Source organism: Leptosomus discolor, chromosome 1 (genome assembly GCF_034619465.1).
Source record: "Leptosomus discolor isolate bLepDis1 chromosome 1, bLepDis1.hap2, whole genome shotgun sequence".
Classification (NCBI taxonomy): domain Eukaryota; kingdom Metazoa; phylum Chordata; class Aves; order Leptosomiformes; family Leptosomidae; genus Leptosomus; species Leptosomus discolor.
The window spans coordinates 138768356-138789689 of record NC_141391.1 but is presented as its reverse complement, the minus strand read 5'-3'; the positions used below and the strand labels follow the sequence as shown (position 1 = coordinate 138789689).

Sequence of the window (21334 nt, the reverse complement as noted above, 5' to 3'; positions counted from 1 at the left end):
CCCGCTTCAAGGAAAGCTGCAAAGAGGCATTGGCATTTACATACAGGAGTTAACACATAGCTTTGCTTTTTCTTTTTTTTTTCTTCTAGTTAAAAAAACCAGGTTCAGTCTGAGTAAAAATTGACCTTTCCTCACAATTACTCAACTTCAGTCCTCTTTGTGGTGTTGCTGGCTAGGCAGCTGCCGTGGCCTCCCGCAGCAGGCAAACTTGAATGCTAGGTATAGGGAAACCATAGGAAACGTTCACTTCCACCCTTTCTCTGTTTTGTGAGGCAGCTTTTTTTATAGCCATTGTGAACATGTCCAAAAGTAGCAAAGAGCTTGGAAGGCCACTCCATATTTTTTCTTCCTTATACAGGTCAGCTTCAGCTTCTCCCCATGTTCCCCTCCAGCAAATGGACTTTACTGGTATTTACACAAGCAGCCTAAAAAATCAACAGATGGAAATTATTGGAATGGAGAGAAAAAGGGACTTTTGCTTTTTTTGTTTCAGAGCTTGGTAGATGCAAGCTTTGCCTCTTGCACAGTGCTGCGAGGCCACATGGAGAACCTGCCTGTGGAGGAGAACTTCAACACCAGAGGAGGTTTCTGCCTGGGTCCCCACGCTGCTCAGTTTAATGAGGCATGCTGGCTTTTGGCAGGTTTCCGACTGGCTGCCACTGCACGCCACTGTCTCTCATTAGGTAGGACGTTTTTAGGCGCTGGATTGAATTTACTTCCATCCCGTGCAGACCTGGTGGTGGTCTGCTTTTTACACACTCCAATTTACAGAGCTAGCGCCAAGCCACTAAATTATTAAGCTGGGGTTTTAATAGAAACCCCTGTGTAGGCTTAAATTGTTTCCACTCTATTTGGAGTTTCCTGCTCTGCTGGTTTTTATTTTGTCCCGTGCGTGAAAGCGTGGAGGGAGGAATTCACAGGAAAGCACAGAGGCAAAGAGGAAGAGTTCAGCCTGAGAGCGCTAGAAAGTACAGATGAAATAAAAGGTTAATTGGTGCTGTATCCAGCTCTGATGGAGGTGATCGTGGTGGTGGGGAAATGCTTCCTAATCCCCATAGTTCAGCAGAAACTTGGGTGATCGTTTTCAATGCTGTTTGTAGCTTATGTTGCTCAATAAAATATTTTCTTGCCCGACTATTTTTGTCTTGACCTCTTCCCCAGGGCTTGAGAGGGGATGTTTGTCAGCAAACACAGCTCCTCCAGTTTTTCCCCCAGTGTCAAACCATGCTGGCACCAGTGGGAAGGCAGTGCTTTGTCGGTGGGACTTCCCTCCTCTCCGGCTTTGTACCATTTCCACCCAGTCCTCCCGTTGCTGCAGGCTCTCCCCTACAGCCCCGCACCACTGCGTGCTGTGTCAGGATTACACTTGCTGATTAAGTGCTATGTAAGTCAGGTCTGGTCAGCACAGCTTGTTTTTTAGCACTGCACCGGTAAATTTATGTTGTCCCTGATGACAAGTACAGTCACTGTCCTCCACCAAATGGGTTGACTGTGTCACACGGTTAAAGTGAGGGATGTTGTTTGAACCTGTGCTTCCTGGAGTTCTCAGCACCAATTCCCTGAGGCTGCTTCATCAATGAGCAATGACCTCCTTCCTCTGGGGGTAATTAGATGGGAGAGGTTTGGAAAAATGGTGGTAAAAGGCGGCAGCGGGCTAAAGCTGGTCAGCGTGTGTCCACTCCTGCCCTTCGCTCGGAAGCCAAGTCCCAAGTGAGGGGACTGCCTTCCCTAAGGACAGAGCGTGGCTGCAGGGTGCGTGCCCGCCGCTCAGAGATAGCGGTTTGGAGAGCCAGCGCACTGGAATGACTGGGGTTGTTGAGCACAGCTACAGTGAGCCGAAGCAGCTGAGCTTCAGGTGTGCTTGAGGGCTTGAAGCAGACCCGTCACCGAACGCTCCGAATATATGGTATGTCTTACGATGTGCAGAACAGCTTAAACCATCCGACTCGGCTCATGTGCGTACGGTACTAGCAGCTAGTGGCTGAATCCCACCTGGAGTTTGCAGGTCTGGCTGAAGAGAAAGTTGGGCTGTGAGTTATAAAGGCTACCTTCGTCACTCAATGGCGGGAATAGCACTGCAGTTCCTGTCATTGTCATCATGCTCGAGCTGTGTTTGGGTACTTACCATGTCTAATTGCATGGCTGATTTACTTAATGTCTCTCCTGGGGTCACTCATAACACTTTTATTTTTAGGATTCAGGGAAATTAGGGACACTAGCAATCCATTGTGGCGCTCTCTCAAGGCAGGAGTTTTCCAGACAACGATGGTAATAAGAGCCGTGGCTTAGTGGCAGAGTAACCTGGCTAAGCTGATCAAAGTAGCACTGGCCAGTATGGTAGAGCTTAGTGCTTGCAAATGAACAGTCTCCACTGAAAATATTCTACAGGTTTAGGTGGAGGGCACGAGTTCCCTGGGTTTGGATAACTTGGAGGATGTGTGTATGATTTATTGGGAAATCCCTGGCAGTGCCTGTTGGCTTTCAGCCCTGTAAGAAAAGAATTTTCTGATCAAATACTCAGTCTTTGGGTGCAGAACTGAGGTGGTGATATGTCTTGCCTGGTATACAGCTATTAAACATCCCATTTCATGACAAACAAAAAATAGGTTATGTACCTAGAGAGGAGCTCCTTTGTACCTGGCTGGTATCTCCAGTGGGGGCATCTAAGGTGCTTCTTGGTTGCTTTTAGGAAAGACAGCGTGCTGAAAGGCCTGCGGTAACGGTTGGCCTAATGTGCCTCGCTCTGCTTGTTCTTTTTAAACAGATGGACCTCTCTGTGGAAACTCTTTATAGCTTCATGCAGGAGCGCCAGAAGAAGTATGCCAAGTATGCGGAGCAGATCCAGAAGGTCAATGAAATGTCTGCCATCCTCCGCCGTATACAGATGGGCATCGACCAGACGATCCCGCTGATGGAGCGGCTGAACAGCATGCTGCCGGAGAGCGAGAGGCTGGAGCCCTTCAGCATGAAACCCGACCGGGAGCTAAAGTCCTAGCTGATCCGGCAGGCTCCCCCTCCTCACCTTCTGCACTCCAGTGCTCAGCACAGACGCGCTTCCAGCGAGCTGGACTGGCAGATGTTTGAAGCGGACGGCAGTGCTGCCTGACTCTCTGCCAGGGCATCGGAGGAAGAGCAGCGTCAGCTGCCAGAACTGCACAGCCAGGAATCCAGGAGCTCCCTGGTCCTGTCGTCTGGAGAAGATGACTTACCGTTCTTTCATCTCCCTCCTCTTGCCCTTCTGTCTCCTTTGCCACTACCACCGCCTGTGCCGAGACATTTGTTTCATTGCTGTGACTAGAGGAGGAGTTTTCTTTCACCTGATTTCTGTTTTTTTACTAGAAAAGTTGAAAGGGATACAGGGTGTGACAAACCCTCTGACATGGTTTTTGTGCCACTGGGCTTTAGACGATTAGATGTCTGGCAGGTGTTTTTGAGATCCCCTGGCCTTAGAAATACGTGTGTTTTATAGGTGAAAGTGCAGGAGCCAGGAACTGGCTTATTAAAATCTGCCTATTATCATAATTAACACGGTTTGCGTGGCAGGGTTTTGGCATGTCCTCCTTGAGGCTCCTGTTTTTATGGGCTTACTAATTTATAAGTCTGTAAAGTAATAACTGTTCCAGATACGTATGTCTGTTAATGTTAAGCAAGCCTTAGCGTTCCTCTCCCCCTTGCCCTGGCAATGTCCCCACGCCCCAGCTGGTGGCATTTTGTGTCCGTCACCTTGCACAGTGATTCTGGCAGGCACTGGTACTGACCTGCTCACTTTGCATCCCAAAGTTGGACACGAGGTGTCTTTTTTTTTTTTTATTATTTTTATTGGGACACTCTAGTTGTCTTGGTGCTGTCTTTTCTACCAGAGGGATGCAGTTGTTTCTTTACCTCCAAGCGTATGGAGTTGGAGGAGGGGAGAGACACCAGAAGTCCTTTGGGTCTTTGTGTTGGCTTAGCTGCCATCACGCTGAGAGCTTGCCTGAGCACGGTGTTTAATGACTGAAACCACGTGGCCCTTTGGGACCGTGCTCAGGAACTGCTCCAAAGGCAACAGGATGTTCTTGCCTCCTCCCAAGCCGAAGGCCGTGCTGGAAGGCAGGCAGCATGTCCACATTGCCTGGGTCTGGGCTGGCCTGCAGGAGACGGGTTGGTGGCCAAGTCCGCCACTGGCTGCTGGCGATGTGCAGCACCTCTCCGAGCTTTGGTTTCTCCCTGTATAAAACCGGGAGATATTTTACACGCTGCTGTAAAAATATTTACAGATCTAGAAATAGAGTTTAACAGCTGGCATCACCGTTGTGTGGCAGCTCTTGTCCGCAGCGGGAGGAGCATGAAACCAGAAGTGAGGAGCCTTTGGTTTGCTGGGTCAAGGGTAGGTCTGTGTGTGTTACGTTAGTCCCAGGATGCTGTTGCTGGCGAGGAGGCTGAAGTGCGCCCGTGAACCCCAAGGGCCGTTGTGTGTCAGGAGCGCAGCTCCAGTGGTAAGGACAACCCTAACGGAGAGAGTGGGTGACAGCCCGTCTTCCAGCACAGCACAATGCTAGGTGACTTCCCAAAGGCAACTTCCTTCGATACCTCATAGTACTTAAGAGTACTTAATCAGCAAAAGATTGGCTCTGAGCATTTGGGAATAAGAGCGCAGTAGGTTTTTGATGGTATTAATGATTGCCTGGCGGCAGGGAGCAACAAGCCATTCTCTTGTTGCATTCCCAAAGGCCACATAGCCTAGAGTGAATTTTTGTGATGCAGACTGGAGCCGACTTAGATGTGTACGTGAACTGTAGCAGTGATTTGACTCCAGGGCCCACTGAACACTGTCTGAAAGCAGAGTGCCATAGAAATGAAGCCCCTTGGAATGATGCCCTGGGAAGAGTGATTGACTGTTTAGAGAGGGCAAGGAACTCAGCAGGAGATTTTCTAGTAAAGACAGCAGAGTGAGCCTCATCTGCTGCTTCCACCCCAGAGACGTTACACAGTTGTACATACATAGCTGTATGCTGTATGTTGCACAAGGTGTAGTGTCAGGCTTCCATCCTTGCTCATGGGTCCTGCAGTATTTGATACTTGGTTTGTTAAAAGCTTACATGAGACTTCACAACCTATGAAAACCTGCTTGTCATGGCCGTGCCCTTGAGGGTCCTCATTGTCCATCATGGAGTATTTCTTTGCCTCCTGCTGTCAGACACACCAGAATATCCAGCAGCTTTAAATAGCGGCTGCAGGCATTTTTGTCCTCCTTGTCCAGATGATGCTGTCTGGAAGTTTAGAATGTGCGACATTCAGCTGTCTCCCAGACAGGATCATGGATATCCCACACCCTGGTGTGCTGGAAGCCTATACTGGTGGGAAGATCCTGATACTGGATCTTGAGGCAGGGGCTAGGCTGCGGATGCTCTCTCCTGTAAAGCTTCTAGACATTTGGCCTCATGTTAGTAAGTATCAGATCAAAGCATTGCTCCTTGCTGTGCTAATGAGGGCAAGTGAGTAGTATTCCTATCTGAAAGCTGCAGGAGCGAGGGCTGCAAATCAGTTCCTTCCTTATTTGCTATAAACCAGCTAGGTATTGGGCTGATAATGGGAGAAAATGTTTGTTCCTATGAACGCTGGCCTTTAAGGTTTGGGGATATGCTGCTGGGCCTCCCAGCTAGAGCTTTCTGAGCAGCAAGGGTAAGTTGTGAAAAATGTTAATAGCTTAACTAAGAAAGAAATCGGAGCTGAAACGTGAAGGCCGACCTCTTCCAAACCACGGGGGTCATCACCTTTATTCCACAGGTGATAAAGTGTTATGTGGGTACTGTAAGATAGCGTGCACCCTCTTAAATGTTCTCAAACGACGGTTTACAGTTTTATTTAAAACATTGTCACTGGCTGCATTAACTGTAAGTCTTTGGACCTCTCACCGAGGGGAAGACATTTCCTGCCATGTCTTCTTGAGCTGCTGTTTGTTGCTTGGCTGCTCCTCATTCGCTTTGCTCTGTGTGCCGCTGTCGGCTCCATCTCGGAGTAGGTGATGCTCAACATGAGACTGTTGCTTTCCAGCCTTTCCTGCATCTTAGCAGGAGATTTGAGATGTGACTGGAATTACCTTTCTGCTTATGAATATCCTTTTTCCAAGCCAAACACTGTTGGAGAAGGCCTCAGGTATCTCTCACACATGTACTAACCATTACTTCTCCCAGAAAGTTAGTGCTGTGAAGGGAGAATAATCTGTCATGCTCCACTGAAAACAAACATTTCCGCCCTTTTCTGCTTTCTGAGGTGGTGTGTGGTCCAGGGTACAGGCTGAGCTTCTTGATACACAGCCTTCTGAAACGCTGGAGAACAGGGTGAGCCTCTGGGTCTGTGGTTTCTCACCGGCCTGAGCTGCTCTGGTTCTTCCCCCGACTCTGCTGTTGCGACCCCTGCTTTGTGCTGCCACTGGTGCTTCTTGCATCCTACACTGGTCAGCGTGCTACACGTGCAGAAGAGGTTTGCTTTGTTGTTTCCGTTGTTTTTGTAATTTAATGCGTTGACAGGGTGCTAAAGTGCTAACCTATCTGCGGGGCAATTTCTGTGAAGATCTGGTGAAGGGGATAGAAAAGAGTTTTTGGGATTTTTTAAATAGATGTATTTTAAATTAAATATATTTAAATATATTTAAGTATTTAAAGCGTATTTTCCCCTCCTCTAAGCTTTTACACAGAAAGAGTAGAAATACACATTTTCACAGGCCCAGTCATTGCATGAGCCAGCCCCTCTCTTTCAGACTGCGTGCCAGTGGTTTCCTGAGGTCCTGTTGTAATGTCCCTCCTGTTCCTGCGCCGCCGGAGTGTATTCTGATTACCAGCCTTGTGGCTGAGCGCTCCTTGGTGTATGGGTGGGTTATCCTGTTCACAGATTTGCTCTGCTTTCAGCTCCCTCCATGCTATGTGTTCCACAGCTCCAGCATTAAAACGTTTGGTATCGCTCTTTTCCAAGTGTGGTGTTTCTCCACTCGCCCTGCTTATTCTTCGTTTACAGCGCCCCACTTACCCCTGTGGACAGTAGACACGCTTTCGCGTGGGAGGTTGTATCTTTGCTTTACTGCTTTGTACGCAGAACCCACCTTTGTGCCATGGAGACGGCCGGTTTCAGCTGCACAGGGGCTGCCTCTGCCCTGAAGCTGTAAAGAAATGTGTGTCCCTAAATGAAAATAAATGTTGGGTTTTTTGGATGCTGTCCCAGTTCGGGTTGGCAGTGATGTCCGGTTTAAATAATGATGTGTGCAGCGATGCTTGTGACTCGCCAGCAGTGGGGTGGGCCGGTAGTTCAGCTGGCTGCCTCCTCTTCTGTGCTGGTAGCCTCTTGGAGGTAGAGGAGGGTCTGGGATTGATGGACACTTGGGTAAGACTGCAGCTTTCCTGCGCAAAGCAGGAAGTGGTGCCAGACACTCTCTGCCTGTTTCGTTAGGGCACTTGCACCTTATGTGCACCCACCCAGCAGCTTTCCTAAGATTCAGCAGGAAGACTAAAGATAAGCAGCAAAGTATTCCTCATTTCTTTTTTTTTTTTTCCCCCCACACTTACCTCCCTGTCAAAAAGAGACCCGTGTCCTGACAGATGCTTTACATCAGTTCTTTGCCAGATCGCAGAAGGAACTCGGGCTGGGCAGCCCTGGGCAGGCTGGCTTTCAGGATGGCCCCTGCCCTGCCGGCTGCTCATCTTCTCTTACTGATTCTTCACACATCACTGAATGGGTCAGTTTGCACTTTTAGCCAAAGTTCAGCCTCTTTTCGGCTGGTCTGCGGCACTTCTCTGGGGTTTGTTGGCTTGCTTTCAGCTGCCACAGTTAGGTTTTAACTTCTTCATAACGTGAGCCTGCAGGGGACAGCCTGCACAGCAGGTGACACAGAAAGGAGAACAACTCACTCAGCAGTCCCCAAAGCCAGGGTAGGTCTGAGGTGGTGATGGGTGTGCTCAGCGGACCTACAGCATCGCAGAGCTAGTCATCCTAAGGTGTGGGAGAGGAGAGGAGCATTCAAAGGGCGATTCTTAATGTCAGCTGCCTAAAATAACCCTTTTTGTCTTTTTGAAAGCTTTGTATTTTAACAGATGGAGATTGATCACTGACCTTATAGGGAGCTGTGAAGGTAATGAAATATGATGGCCTACTGGAGGACAGTAGCACAACCAGGATTAGATGAGGAGGGCTGTAGACTTTGTCAAAACATGACTCCTAGTTGGGTATGTGAACAGCTACTCTATACAGAGATGGATTTGAGAGCACTTCCCAGTGCAGCTTACAACTCCTAAGCTAGCAAAAGGGCATCCCAGCCCCAGTTTCAGGGAGCTGATGGTGGACAGGCAGTAACAGCCCTGTGATCTGCAAAGCACCTTATGCCCACTGTGTGCACCCCCTCCCCCAGGAGGTGGCAGGAGCATCTGGGAACCTGGTCATCTTAGGGCAGCTTATCTTTGAGTACATCTTGAGATGGAGCTGTTCTCTGCAAGTAACAGGTTATTCTAATAAACTTAGAAAATCGGTGGTTTGGAGGAGAGGAAGTGAATGTATCACCTGCAGCAGAAAGCTGTTGTCCTGGCACTGCGAAAGCAAAGCGGTGATGGACTCACCTGCTGCACAGGGGGTGCTGAACAAAAAATGAGACAAATTTATAGGGTTTTTTTGTTTTGTTGGCCTCAGCCCTGTCACTGCCTGTAGTGTATCAGACTTTGGCTTTGTACAGCAGTGGGGTAAGGGTTCCTGTAAACAGCAGCTGAAATCCACACCTCACAGCGAGCAATCCCTTCCAGCAGGGCAGTGCCTTAAATGGCTGTTTTACAGCACTTGATCTGCCAGAAAGCAGCCCCTTCCTAGAGGGGTGGTTATTGCAGGCTAGAAATAGGTCCCTTTCCTTTTTCGTTCATAGTGGCTCCCATTAATAATCTCAAAGTGCAGAATTAGCTGAAGGCTTTGCTGCAGAAACACTTCAGTTTGCCTCAGAGCAACCACTGGGGCCCAAGTAGTTCTTTGTAGGCTTGGTTCAAAGGGAAAGGCCAGTTGCAGGCTAAGCTGATGTATTATGAACACCATTCTTCTACCTGAATTCCCAGTTGTGGCATATTGTGTGTAGATAATAGTGGTATTGTACTATAAGGCTACAATGTCTAGAAGTACTAGAATAACTCTACTTTTTATCTCAGAAACTTTAAGAACAAATAACAGGCTAGCTAGGTTGGTCCTTGTTTAGTCAGGGTGTGGCTAATTAAAATGTCGAGGTAGGTGAGTCTGGCTGAAGCTCAGTCTTTTCAGATTTAAAAAGCAGCAGCTACAGCCTTATTAGGGCTCCAGTACCATCCCCAGGAGAAGTGCCAGGCCACTGTCCTGGGTTTTTGATGGCACCACTTTCTGGTGGAAATCAATTTATAAATTACGCTGTGAGTCAAAGCCTAATGAGGTGATGAACATACTGTTCGTAAAAACAGCAGCTCACAAAATGACGGCATTGCTACTCTCTCTCTTATTCCCACCTCTCCCTTTCCCTGCCCCCTCAAAAGTAGGGCTACCTGATTCGTGCAGGGGGGGAGGTTTGCCCTGTTTTCAGTCCACTTCATTCTAGGAATGTAACTGTGATGGCTACATCAAGAGCCTAGTGACATCAAGGACCTCTTCCCAGTAATGCCCGTCAATGAAATGAAAATTAAATGTTGATGACATGTGTGAGAGACATTTCAGTTGCCTCTAGAGTTTTGACTGGAGATGGAGCTGTGTACTGGCCAGGGCAAGAGTGGAGGGACAAAGGGAACAAGAGCGGAGCAGGTCCTGCAAAGCAGGCAGAAGGAGGAGTGGTGAAAGCTAAAGTGAATGCTTCAAAAAACAGTACTTGACGGAACAGCTGGAGCTAGTCTGACCTACTGGGATCAGAAGTGGACCTTGGAGCAGGGTAGGGAAGCTGGAACAGGCAAATCTTAGAAGATGGTCAAGTCAACCTGTGCAGTAGGCTAACAAGGTCTTCTTTAGGTCTAGTATGGTGCATGGTTCTTGTTTTACCATGCAATGGATGCCAGCTTTGTATGAGCTGGTCCGTCTTGGTCGTAGAAAGTAAGCACAGAAGCTCATGCAGGTTGTTACTTGTGTGCTGGCTGACGGTATGGTCTCTTATAGAGAAGAGAAAAGATTCTGCACTTCCCTTTCTGGGATTATGCTTTGAAATTCTCTTAAAAAAAAACCCCAAAAAACCCCCACGCTTCTGTTACTGCACCTGAGCTTGAAAATGCCATTACACAAACTTGTAGGCTTTGCTGTCTAAGGATATACCCATAGCAGCCGTATTCTACTGCAGGATTTAAGTTTAATATATGCTACATTTGGAGAAGCTATTATCTAAAGGAGCAATCAGAAGTTGCTCTGAATTTGCCTGGCAGAGTCCATCAAAACAGGTATTTAAACAAAAGTAATGCAATTATTCTTCACATAAGAAGTATGGGAGGCAAGAAAAATACATGGTGTTCATTCTAGGTAACTTAATCAATTTGAAATACTTGCTTCAGGAGGACTAACACAGCTGCCTTGGGAAAAGTTTACTCACAACAGTACTGGACACCACAAGGTGTTAATGCAGAGACGGGCCCCTGCTGCTGTTCAAGGGAGCAGAAGGGGGAGGGTAAACAGGAAAGGTAAGAGGCCTAAAATGTTACCGGTGCTGTAAAACCACCGCTGCCTGTGACAAGCGGCCTAAAGCTACCCCGTCTGTGTCATTCATGAACAGGCCCGCGGCCGCAGAGGAGGATGCGTACGATACAGATGAGCCCCCTGCTAGTGCAGGGGAGCAGGTCAGACTGCAGGCAGGTAACGCGCGCTTCACAACCAGAGGCACACAGGCTCCTTCCTCAGCTGTTCTATATAAACAGGTACCATTTCTGATTTTATTTCATCATAACATACAGGTAATGCTCATGACACAACATGATGAGAAACTCGCATCTCTCTGAACCATTTAAACAGCTTGCCATACACCAAAGAACATTATCTTCATATTGAACATGTACACATTCCCCCGGCCCCTTACACCCTCCACTTTGCTTTCCAGACTTCTACAAACCATTTCCAGCATTGTTCAGGTACAGGACACGAGTTCAGATGGGAGACAGGGCCCCACCCTGTGCAGGACATGGGGTTAAGGCTTCCTCCTACGGGAACCTGTCCCCTCAAAATACTGTGCCTACAGCTTTGATTCATTCAGTGACTATAGCGTATTGGAAATCACAAGGAGCCAGAAGACCAGATTTCAGTTCCTCAGAAGGCGATTAACCCAAATGGACATAATTATATGTACAGAGACAAGGAGAGAACACACACCGGTGAAGGAGCACAAAAGATGGGAAGATTCTGTTTCTGCCTCTAGGGATTGATTTGTGTTAACCCCCATTAACTGATTTAAATGAAAGGCACGGGCTTTTACTGAAATCCGGCTGAGAGGAGCACTACTAAACCGTTTACACAGGTATACACACACACACACAGAGTGTGTATGTATGCTGAAAAGAGTTGTAATTCTTTTCACTGGATCTGTAAACAGAGACGAGCGGCAGTATGTTTAACCAATAGCCAAGACCTGACGTGCTTGCTGGTGTGGTGTCAACCTATCCCTCGCCCCAACTACCCCTTCTTCCAGCATCTTGCACACATGGCACAAACACAGCCTCTGGTTTCAGTTCCTCCTGGTGCTGCCCCTCTGTGCCTTTTGCACTTTTCAGGATCAAGTTAACCAATGCTGTAGCTTTCAGTGCTATTTTCAACAGTCCGCTGTAGGAAATTAAAGTCACATCCTAGCCACAAAATAAAACAATGACAAAATCTTCTCCACTTCTCAATATAGTAAAACCTGAGATTTGAGTCACAAACTAGCTAAACGTACAGTAAAAAAACCAAACATAACCCAAGCTGCTGACTTGAATTAGGGCTTCAGTTTGCCGCTGACAAATTTTTTTTTTAAAGCTGTTGGCCAGGGGTAAGTATTTGTTACATGTGATTTACAATTTTCAGCTGCCTGCACTGAAATGGGACAAACCAATACAGTTCCTCCCTGATACACATGCTCTGAGGGGTGCTGGGGAAGACTGAGAGAACACGTGTGCAGCTCCCATGGGAGCAGGAAGGATGAAGCTTTACGCTGTGCCTCTGCTACCACCCCTCGCTGACGATAAACCTCTTGCAGCAGTGCGTGCACATAAAACAATTTGAGCAGCGGCAGCCGAGGTACCGCAGGAATGGCGAGCTGGAGGGGAAGCAGCTGGTTTGCTGTCAGAAACAACACGAGAAGAGCTGTGCCTAATCTCTCATGAAACGCCCCCGCTGGCAGCAGGGAAGCGACACCTCCTTGAGCTGGCGCGTTCCCTGGGGTGGCGAGGGTGAGGACGCCGTACCGGCCAGCAGCAGCACAGCTAGAAGCATCTGCAGCCAAATCACGCGTCAGCACGCTGGGAAACCAAACCCTACGCTGGGACAGAGGACAAGGGCCAGGATGGGAGTTCCTTTGGAGCTGCGAGGGCAGGAGGGGAGCAGGCTTCCCATTAAAGCTGTCTCTTCTCACACCCCCTTTCTTGCACAGCGCACTATGAGATGGGATGCTGGAGGTCCCCTTCTGTTCTCCTTGGACAGCCAGCCAGACTGCTCTTTCTCAGAAGAAGTCAGCAAAACTAATGAGAAGCTTCTATCTCCACGTCCCCACAGTCTGGGTGAGGATGTTGGGATGGAAAAAAACACCCAACCACCTGAACTGCCCTCGCCCCATGCATGACTGGAACCATATATATAGACCAGTTCCTTAACAGTACTGCTCAGTTAAGGACTAAAGCCCATCCCAACTAAATTTTAGCTTTTAAAAAAAAAAAAAAAAGCGCCTTCAAGAGCCATCTATTGAATTGTCAATTGGCAAGAAAAGGATTTTGTGGTATTGTATCAGCCGCTTCTCTTGCACGTAAGTCTAAGCATTAACCACTCCATTATAGCTTAGAAGCTAAAGCAGCTACCCCTCTCCCAGAAGCCAGCTTAATATCAAAAATACAAATACTGCTTATTTTATGTTTCAAAAGACTGGGGGAAACAGTCCTAAGTATGGTTCATTCCTCTTTTTGAACAATTGCTGCTGAGCCAACTGAAACACTTGTGCGTAGACAGCTTTAAAAAAAAAAAAAAAAAAAATCAAACGTGGCTAGTTGTTACTTGTTCACATTGCTTATGAACTGACTACCAGCATCTGGCAGCCATAAAGCCCTAGTTTATTTTTTATGTTTTTGAGGTACTGGGTTTTTTTTTCTCTGAAGCAGCTCTCTAGCAAATCACCTAAAGCCTATCCATTAGAACAATAGTTACACCAGTATTTACATTTGTCTGAACTGTATTTTCAGACCAGCTTTGCTGTAACCAGTCCCTACGTCCTTTGGAATCGCTCCTCGTCTCCTTTCTTATGGGAAAAAGGTCTCCCTCCAGAGGTTGGCTCAGTGTCAGGGCTAAGGTGCACTGGTGAATAGATGGGGCATGAGGAGGGGAGAACAAAACTAGCTTTGATGGGCAGGAGCGTGTTTCCGTGGAACCAGAGAAAGGGTTTGATAACAAAAGAGTTTCCTTTTTAAAAACCACTGAAAGGATGTGCAATCCATTGCATGTAATTGCTTCCTCTGTCAGGGAAAGATCTTTGAAACGTTCTGCCTTTCTCCAGGAAAGGGGAGAAGAAAAACCCAGCTTTGGGTACGCTTGGTCTCCTCAGGCAGATGCTCACTTGTCATTTCTTTGTCATACTAATCCGGTCGCTGTGTTCACGCTGAAGCCTTGCGTTTCTTCCCCACCCTCCCCCACCTTTTTGCACAAAGTTTGTTCTTTCCAGATTTACAGGGACCTCTCAAACACTGGGGGAGCAGCCTTGAGGAGAAAGCAACTCCGATACAGTCACACAAGCCTGCTGCCCCTCAAGACACTTCAATGATTTCCATGCTGCCTGAAAAGCTCGACTGACTGCCTACTTTCCCCAGTTCTTCTCTGGATCTGTTGTCTGACATGATGCTCTCCCCAAACTCCATCTGGCAGCTTCTGCGCTTAAACTGCTTTTCAAAAGAGCTCTCCTCATGCCAGCTCCGCCTGGAGTCACCTCGGTCACCCTGCTTTGCCCTCCTGCGCACAGCACAGGCTTGGTCGCAGCCCGTGGGCAGCTGACTACAGCTGTAGGCAGAGTAAGCGGTGCTGTTCCCGTAGATGGCGGAGGCAGAGTAGAAATGCGAGGACTCGGTTGCAAAATACCAGCTGTTGGTGAGGGACGTAGCCGATGTCTGAGGAGCCAAGATGTCCGAGTGCCAGCCTTTGAGGCCCAGCCCGGCAGCAGACTTCGCCAAATGCTGCTGGCTGGTGGAGAGGCCGAACAAGAAGTTCGTTCGGTAGTTGTCTTCCATGCTGCCACTGCGGTGGAGCGGGTACAGGAGCGACCGCTGCGTGGTGGCACTGCCGCTGGCTCTCCCCAGGTGTTGCCGTTTGCTCTGGCTATCCAGCTGCCAGGGGTTCTGGGGTTTCTTGGGAGGGTTTGCTTCCTCTTTGTCTGGGCTGGTTTCTGGGGTCTGCTCCGAGACCTCCTGGACAGGGGAGAACTGACACAACTTGCTGCTGCCCTCTAAAGCAGTCGCGTGTTTGTAGTATTCCAGGGTGTCTTCCGAGGAGGCAAAGCCCTGAACCGATGCAGTCACACAGCTGCTACTTGCCGAGTAGGATACGGATTTGATATCCAAAGAAAAGGAGCGCTTCAGCCGGTTGCTGTCTTCCACCTTGTCTAAGGAGACGTGCAGTCCGTTTATGCCCTGTACCAGCGGGCCGTCTTCCAGAGGGGACAAGTGCCCGCGTGGTGCACTGCCGCAGTCCATCGGCTTCTGTTCCACGATCTCGGAGGTAGCAGTAATGCAGAGCTGGTTAACGGAGAGGCTGCTCTGCCCACCTTCTGGGACCAGCACGTGCTCGCTGCTTTTTTCCAAATGGAGAAGTTTCAGCTTACTAATATGTCCCGGCTGACCGCTCTGGTTCTTGATCTTTTTCTCAAAGTCCAACAGCTGGCCCAGAAAGTTGAAGTTGGGAGAAATGGTTGGCCTTTTTTCTTTCACAAATCTGGAAAGAGGGGACAAACAAACCAAGAGTTAATTTAAGGACCTGCTGCTCAGACCCGAGATACGAATACATGTTAACAGCCTAACCTTAACTTGTCAGGATGCCTGGACTGAGGTTCAGTCAAGCACAGGAAACATGGATGGAGAGAAAAAAGAAAAAAAAAAAAAAAAAAAAAGCAGCTTTTAAACAAGATAATGCTGGATGCTCTCAACTCTCTCAGTAGCTTACTTAAAGGTGGCTAAGAAAGGGAAAAGCAAGTTTGGTTGGTTTTTTTTTTTTTTTAACCTCTTTGGATGTCCATAACAAACTTTGAGTGAATCAATTTCTTATTTTACCTCACCAGTGGGATTTCTACTACCTCAGTTTCTGACCAGAGTTAAGAGCTCCGCAAGTTCTGCATGAACAGCCTTGGAACTCCAGCCAAGAGACCTCTGCCCCCCCAGCACTGCAGAAAGCTGACCACCTTTTCCCCGCTGTTCAAAGGGATGAAATCCCACGTTCCTTCCACCTCTCTCATGCTGTTGTTACTGCAGTGAGCATTTCCTACCCTGTTTATATTTGTCAGGCAAGACAAGGAGCTCTGATATGTGCTGACCTTACACAGCAAATGTCAGCGATTTCTACTAGGCACTGGTATTGGCCACTGAGATGATCCTCGAAAAGAAAACCAGAAAGGAGCAAGTGCAGCATTAAACCAAAAACACGCTCTCTAGCTCTGTAGGTGTTCAGCAGTAAAGGGCAACAGCATTACCAAACCACTGGAAGAGTCACCTGGTTTTCCAGCCCTCTAGGACGCAGCCTGACTCGCACACGTGTGCCAATCTAAGCACGCACTTCCATACTCGGTTGAATATGGAGAAGGCGCGATGCACACTTAAAATGTTTTCCTAAACCAGGACTCTAGTCTTTCATACATTAAGTATCAGAAGTCATGTCATATACTCCAAAGTTAAATATACTTGCATTATGTCCTACCCGTCTCATTTGCAATACAGCTAAATAAGTGCTCTCTGCTTTTTACAGGCTGTAAAATGGAAAGCCTCCTTCTCTTGGTTTTTTGTTTGTGGGTTCTTGGGGTTTTTTTGTGTGGTGTTTGTTTTGTTTTGTTTGGTTGTTTTTTTTTTTTAAAAAGCCATACCCGGAACTGTGATGTAACAGATGACAAGGGAATTAACAAGGGAAGAAACCTTGAAGAGCTAAATCTAGTACAAACACACATGCAATGTATCACTGGGAAAATTAAATATTAAAAATACCTCTGGGGATGTGTACAGAAGGGTGTGCAGTCATTAAAAACAGCATGAGAAAAATTCAAAGGTGTATATGTGTATATACTAGCACAAATGCAGGCAAGCGCATGAAAAATATCAAACAAAACTTTCGGTTTTTTATTATGTTGGGTTTTTTTTTAGTTGCCAAACAACAAACTGTAGTAGGAACAGTTGAGCTGACATGATGACCTGGAATCTCAGGTTGCACAACCTGATAGTGGAAGCTCCTACCGTGAAGTGTAACACTGTCAAATGGAGAAAACTAGTTAAGCCTCCTCAGGAGAGATTCTTTAGCTTGATCTCTTAGCATTTAATTTGGGGGCTTTTATTGCAGGGTAAGCACTTGCTCACAAGAATTCAGACAGTCTTCATTCATTTTCTTCCAGTCAAAGCTAGCTGTACTTGTTAACGGGCTGGTTACTTAAAGCAAGATCCTTCCAGTCAACATTGCAATTTCTGGCCTGTGTTCTGGTAACCTCTCCAAACCTCCTTTCCTTCCACTTCCTCCTCATCTCACTCCAGAATATTGGGCAGTCCTAAACTTAAAGCTAGCTTTTTAAAAAATGAAAAGGGTACAAGAAAGTCTGCTGGATCCCCCCGACAAGTTTTAAGGCTTTGCAAACGTTTTCATTTCAAAATGCAGACTTTTTTCCAATTGGAAAACACGCGTAACATTTAATTTTGATGTTTATTTCCCTTGTATAGTCCATTATACCAAAGAAAAGATTAAAAACTTTTATTTCCTCAGATCTTTCACTTCAAGCAACAGTGTCGCCTTTTTATTTTCATAATAGTGTCAGACAAACAGTTTATCTAATGACTTTCATTAACTCAGAGAAAAGTATTTTTCTTTCAAGCTTTGCCAACAAGGGATCCCAAACCAATGAGTGGAATGTGCTGCAGATGGTTCTCACTAAGCCATATCAAAGGAAATACAGCAAAATATAATCTAAATTTCACAGTAGTTGGGAGTATCTGCAGTGCAAAGAGAAAAAGGCCTAGGATGATTAATCCTTCACACTCAATTCACACTTCTGGGTAAGAAACAAACTAGAATTTAATGCAGAGATGTCATGGAGGAATTCAGAAGCAGCACTTTAGAAGTTCCCTGGAGCATGTGCATTTTAGAAGTGTTTAGTACTCTACAGCTCTAGCCTCTAGACCACTACAGCCTGATTCCAGACAGGTTTTTGTTTTAGTGACTCAAGCTTGTACCTTGCACAGTATCCAGCCACATCCACTAATTCATCCACATTATCTATACCTGTGTAACTGTTTCAGCTCCACCTCTTAACCAAACCTGTTTCACCATACGTGTTGAAATTACTGCACAACACCAAACTGTCAACAGGCTCCAATAAGAAACTCTGGAAAATTTCTAGAGGAAATGGCCATGGGAGATGGTTGTAGTTCAGGCACCTTTTTTTTCCACTAGTTACATAATTATGTTCATCAGCTTAGAAAGAAAACGCCCCACGGAAATCATGCTCCACAAGGGAATACCAAATGCTCATCTATCTTTCTGTCCTCATCAGTGTTTTAGAGAAGGTGGGAGCAAACCCACTAGTGATTTGGAGGGTACTCCTCTCCACCGGCTCCAGCAAAATTGTTCAAACTGCTTCTGCACAACACGTGTTACAGCGACGCCAAGTACCCTATAAAGCCCATCAAAAAGAAAACCAGCATTTTCTGTACAACGCAATAAAGCAGGTTTGTTAAATGAAATACAGAAGTCATGGTAAACTGCAACCAAACCATCTGGAATGTAGTCAAGTGTTCGCAATCCAAGCATAGAAAAAATGGGATCTGAAAGATTAAAAAGGGGGGGGGGGGGAGGGAAGAGGGAGGGAGTCTCCACAAAAATTCCCTAATGCCACAAAGAGCTGATACTTCAAAATACTTTCTCCCAGAGTTTTTCATTGACTTTAACAGCAACAAAGAAGCTTTCTTAATTCCTAGACATTTCACCTGCAGGCAGTTCTTTGAGAGCATTACCAGATACCAAACTGCAGTCAACAGATCCAGCCTAGCATTTGTTATAAGTTTGATTATAAATATCCTCAGTTCTCTCCTCTTTAACCCTATCCATTCCATTCTCTAACTTACAAGATACTGTTATATGTGTGCTATAGCTATGTGTACATGTATGCACATACACACACATTTAATAAACAGTTTCAATTCCAGCTATTTGCCTACTTGGAGCAAAGACCAACATCAGTGTTTTGCAGGTGGGCAATTAATATTAGCTGTGTGATGTCTACACAACACCATCCAGTTGTTTATGCTGGAAGTCTACATTTAAAACAAGAGTGTGAAGAGGCCAGTGAACTAACAGAAAAAATAATGTCTGCTTCTACCCTTCATCATACAACCTTTTATCATGCACCTTAAAAACAAGCCAACATGAAGGGAAATTTTTTCCTTACCTGTAAGCTTCATCTAAGGACATATCCATTCTCTTCATGATATATGCAATAGCGATTGTGGCAGAGCGAGATATTCCAGCCAAACAGTGCACTAACACACGGCCATTTGATGCTTTTGCTTTTTCTACATAACAAAGAAATGGGCAAGTGTCAAACTCAGCAGCATTACACCATAATGAAAAGTTTGCAAAGAAAGCATTGTTATTTAAAATTGTTCAAAACTTCTAAATTAACTGCTAATTGCAAGTTTCACAGAAGCTTTAAACAAAAATCACTTATTTTCTCTAGCACTGTATAGCACTGACTATAGAAAAAGCATGCGACTACACAGGAAACATACTGCAGTGACAGCATACCGCATTTTAATGTGCACATAAACAACCCTATTTAGATGTCTGGGAAAGGTGATTGTTTCTAATTTTATATGCAAGTAAAAAGCAAGCATTCATGATGGAACAATTTGGCCAGTTCAAATCTGGCTAGCTCACTTCTCAAAGCTAAGGACAGGATCCGCATGTCCAATTTTCTAATTCGCTCTCTGCAGACATACATCAGGCATCTACCAGGTTGCCAGAAAGCAGAGTTGTGCCCTTAAAAAGTGTCTTTGTTTCGTAAGTGCTGGAACATGCAGTGGCAGAATTTCCCTATGTTATTTTGTTTCTGTGCTTATAAAGCAATGGTGATCACGTATGTAGATCCTTGGGGTTTTTTCCAAACCACCCAGAAAGCATTCGGGTCTTCTCCAGCCAAAAGAGCAAGGCAGACACACAAAGGAATCCAGAAACTGGTTTAGAGAGAGAATTTAAATTTTCTTCTCACCTATAAAATCGACTGATTTATCCAACCAAGGCAAAATTTTCTCACAAAAGCTGTCGTTCACAGGCACTCTCAGGAAATGAGATTCTGGAATAAAATCAGGCTTTGGACAAGTGTTGCTGGCGTTCAGTACATAGCCAATATCATTCTGCTGCATCAGCTCCTAGAAAACAGAGAAAGATTAAGTCTAGAGAAGTCAAATGGTACCTTTGGCACATAACAAAGCTAAAAACTGAACTGAAATTTGTGTTGGAATTGCTCTAGCTGTATTACGGGCATTCTTTTATGAAAAAGACAACTCCATAGCTTACAAGTCTTCGAATAACTTTTATTGAGACATCCAGTGTGTCCAAATAACATATGGACTGCAGAGCCCATAAAACCAAAGGTAACAAAGAACAGAAATAATGGTAGAATACCTTCTGCTACTATGAAGCATCACTTCGAAGAGAATGAATTTTTTGCTACTTTGATTTAAATTCTCACCGTACAAGCTGCCAACATAACCAAACACTTCCCATATGTAGTTTGCTGACCTGACTCTGTGTTTTCTGGATCCTGTATCTGAGAGCGAGGTCGTCCCATCACAGCTACTGGTGAGAAATACGAAATGAAATGGACGCCTCCTGCAGTCACCTCTTAAAGTGCCCAGGACTTCCTTGTTTCTAAGGCAACATGCAAAACTCACTGAAAACCTTGAAAGGAAGAGCTGAGTAAGAGCTGAAGACCTTGAATTAGACCACTTTCACACAGCACTAACTGCAGTTTTATAGGAGTTCCGCTTTGTGGTTCACGATTTAGTTGCTCGTATTTCAGTTTTCAGTCTTTAGTCCTCTTGCATCTTGGAGATTGTCACAGGAGAAAGCAAAGAGACCCAACGTACAAGAGGCAACGGAGCTTTTTAAGTAAGTCAATTTTCATGACTGCAAATGAAAAAAAAACCAAAACCCCAAAAGACTCCTCTTTTCTGCACCTTGCCATACTGTTTGTATTAGAGTTGTGCAAAGCAGTATCTGATGCAGCAGGCACCTTAATGCCAAAACATGTGAAACAGGTACTAGAGAACTGGAGGCGGCTCTACCAAAACCAACCACTCTCCTGCAAGTAAGCATCTCGACACAGAAAAGCAGTTAAACAGGTTGGATTAATTCCGATCAAACAACTTCGCTGGTTCAGATATGATTTGGCAGCAAGTGACATGCAGTACTATGCTTGGACAGTAGTTACACTGAATACAAACACTGGGAAGCTTTTGGCCAGATTTCTATGGAAACTAATGTCTGAAACTAAACTGAAACACAAAAAAAAGCCCCCAAAAATCTGATTTTAATCCTTTTGCTTTTATAGCAATTATATAAAAAAAGAAAAGTTATGTCAATCCATGGGAGCAGTAGCAAGAATGAATTCTTACACTGCAGATTTCAACTGGAGATCTACCAGTATGAAAATACAGTCATGAAGCCAAATGGCCACTTCTTCCCTATATGTATTTTTTCTGCAAGCACAAAGAACTTTTGGTGAGGAGAAACAGGGATACGGCTATTTAGGTGAAGGGACAGAACTCTATCTTGTTCAAATCAGAGCAGTCTAAATATGTGGTGTTGAGTACACAGGTACACCACACGTACGTTACGGTGTGTATGTGGAAAGGACGAACAGACACACATACATGCACACATAAATTAAATGTTCAGTGAGGAAAAGAAAAAAAAGGACTGCAGGGCA

The 21334-nt window shown here is 45.9% G+C and overlaps 2 protein-coding genes across 2 annotated transcripts in view; one reads left to right on the top strand and one right to left on the bottom strand.

The window, feature by feature from the left end:
* BORCS5 (BLOC-1 related complex subunit 5) overlaps nt 1–3588 on the top strand; it is a 75345-nt gene extending 71757 nt beyond the window's left edge. Inside the window, exon 4 of the mRNA XM_086465983.1 lies at nt 2765–3588. Coding sequence (XP_086322109.1) covers nt 2765–2995 — 231 coding nt within the window. The 3' untranslated portion in view covers nt 2996–3588. The remainder of the gene's footprint in view (nt 1–2764) is intronic.
* A 10328-nt stretch (nt 3589–13916) lies between these two features.
* Nucleotides 13917–21334, bottom strand: part of DUSP16 (dual specificity phosphatase 16) — a 29300-nt gene continuing 21882 nt past the window's right edge. The window contains exons 4-6 of the mRNA XM_086465973.1: nt 19613–19772; nt 18794–18917; nt 13917–15093 (exon numbers count right to left, since the gene is read on the bottom strand). Coding sequence (XP_086322099.1) covers nt 13917–15093; nt 18794–18917; nt 19613–19772 — 1461 coding nt within the window. The remainder of the gene's footprint in view (nt 15094–18793; nt 18918–19612; nt 19773–21334) is intronic.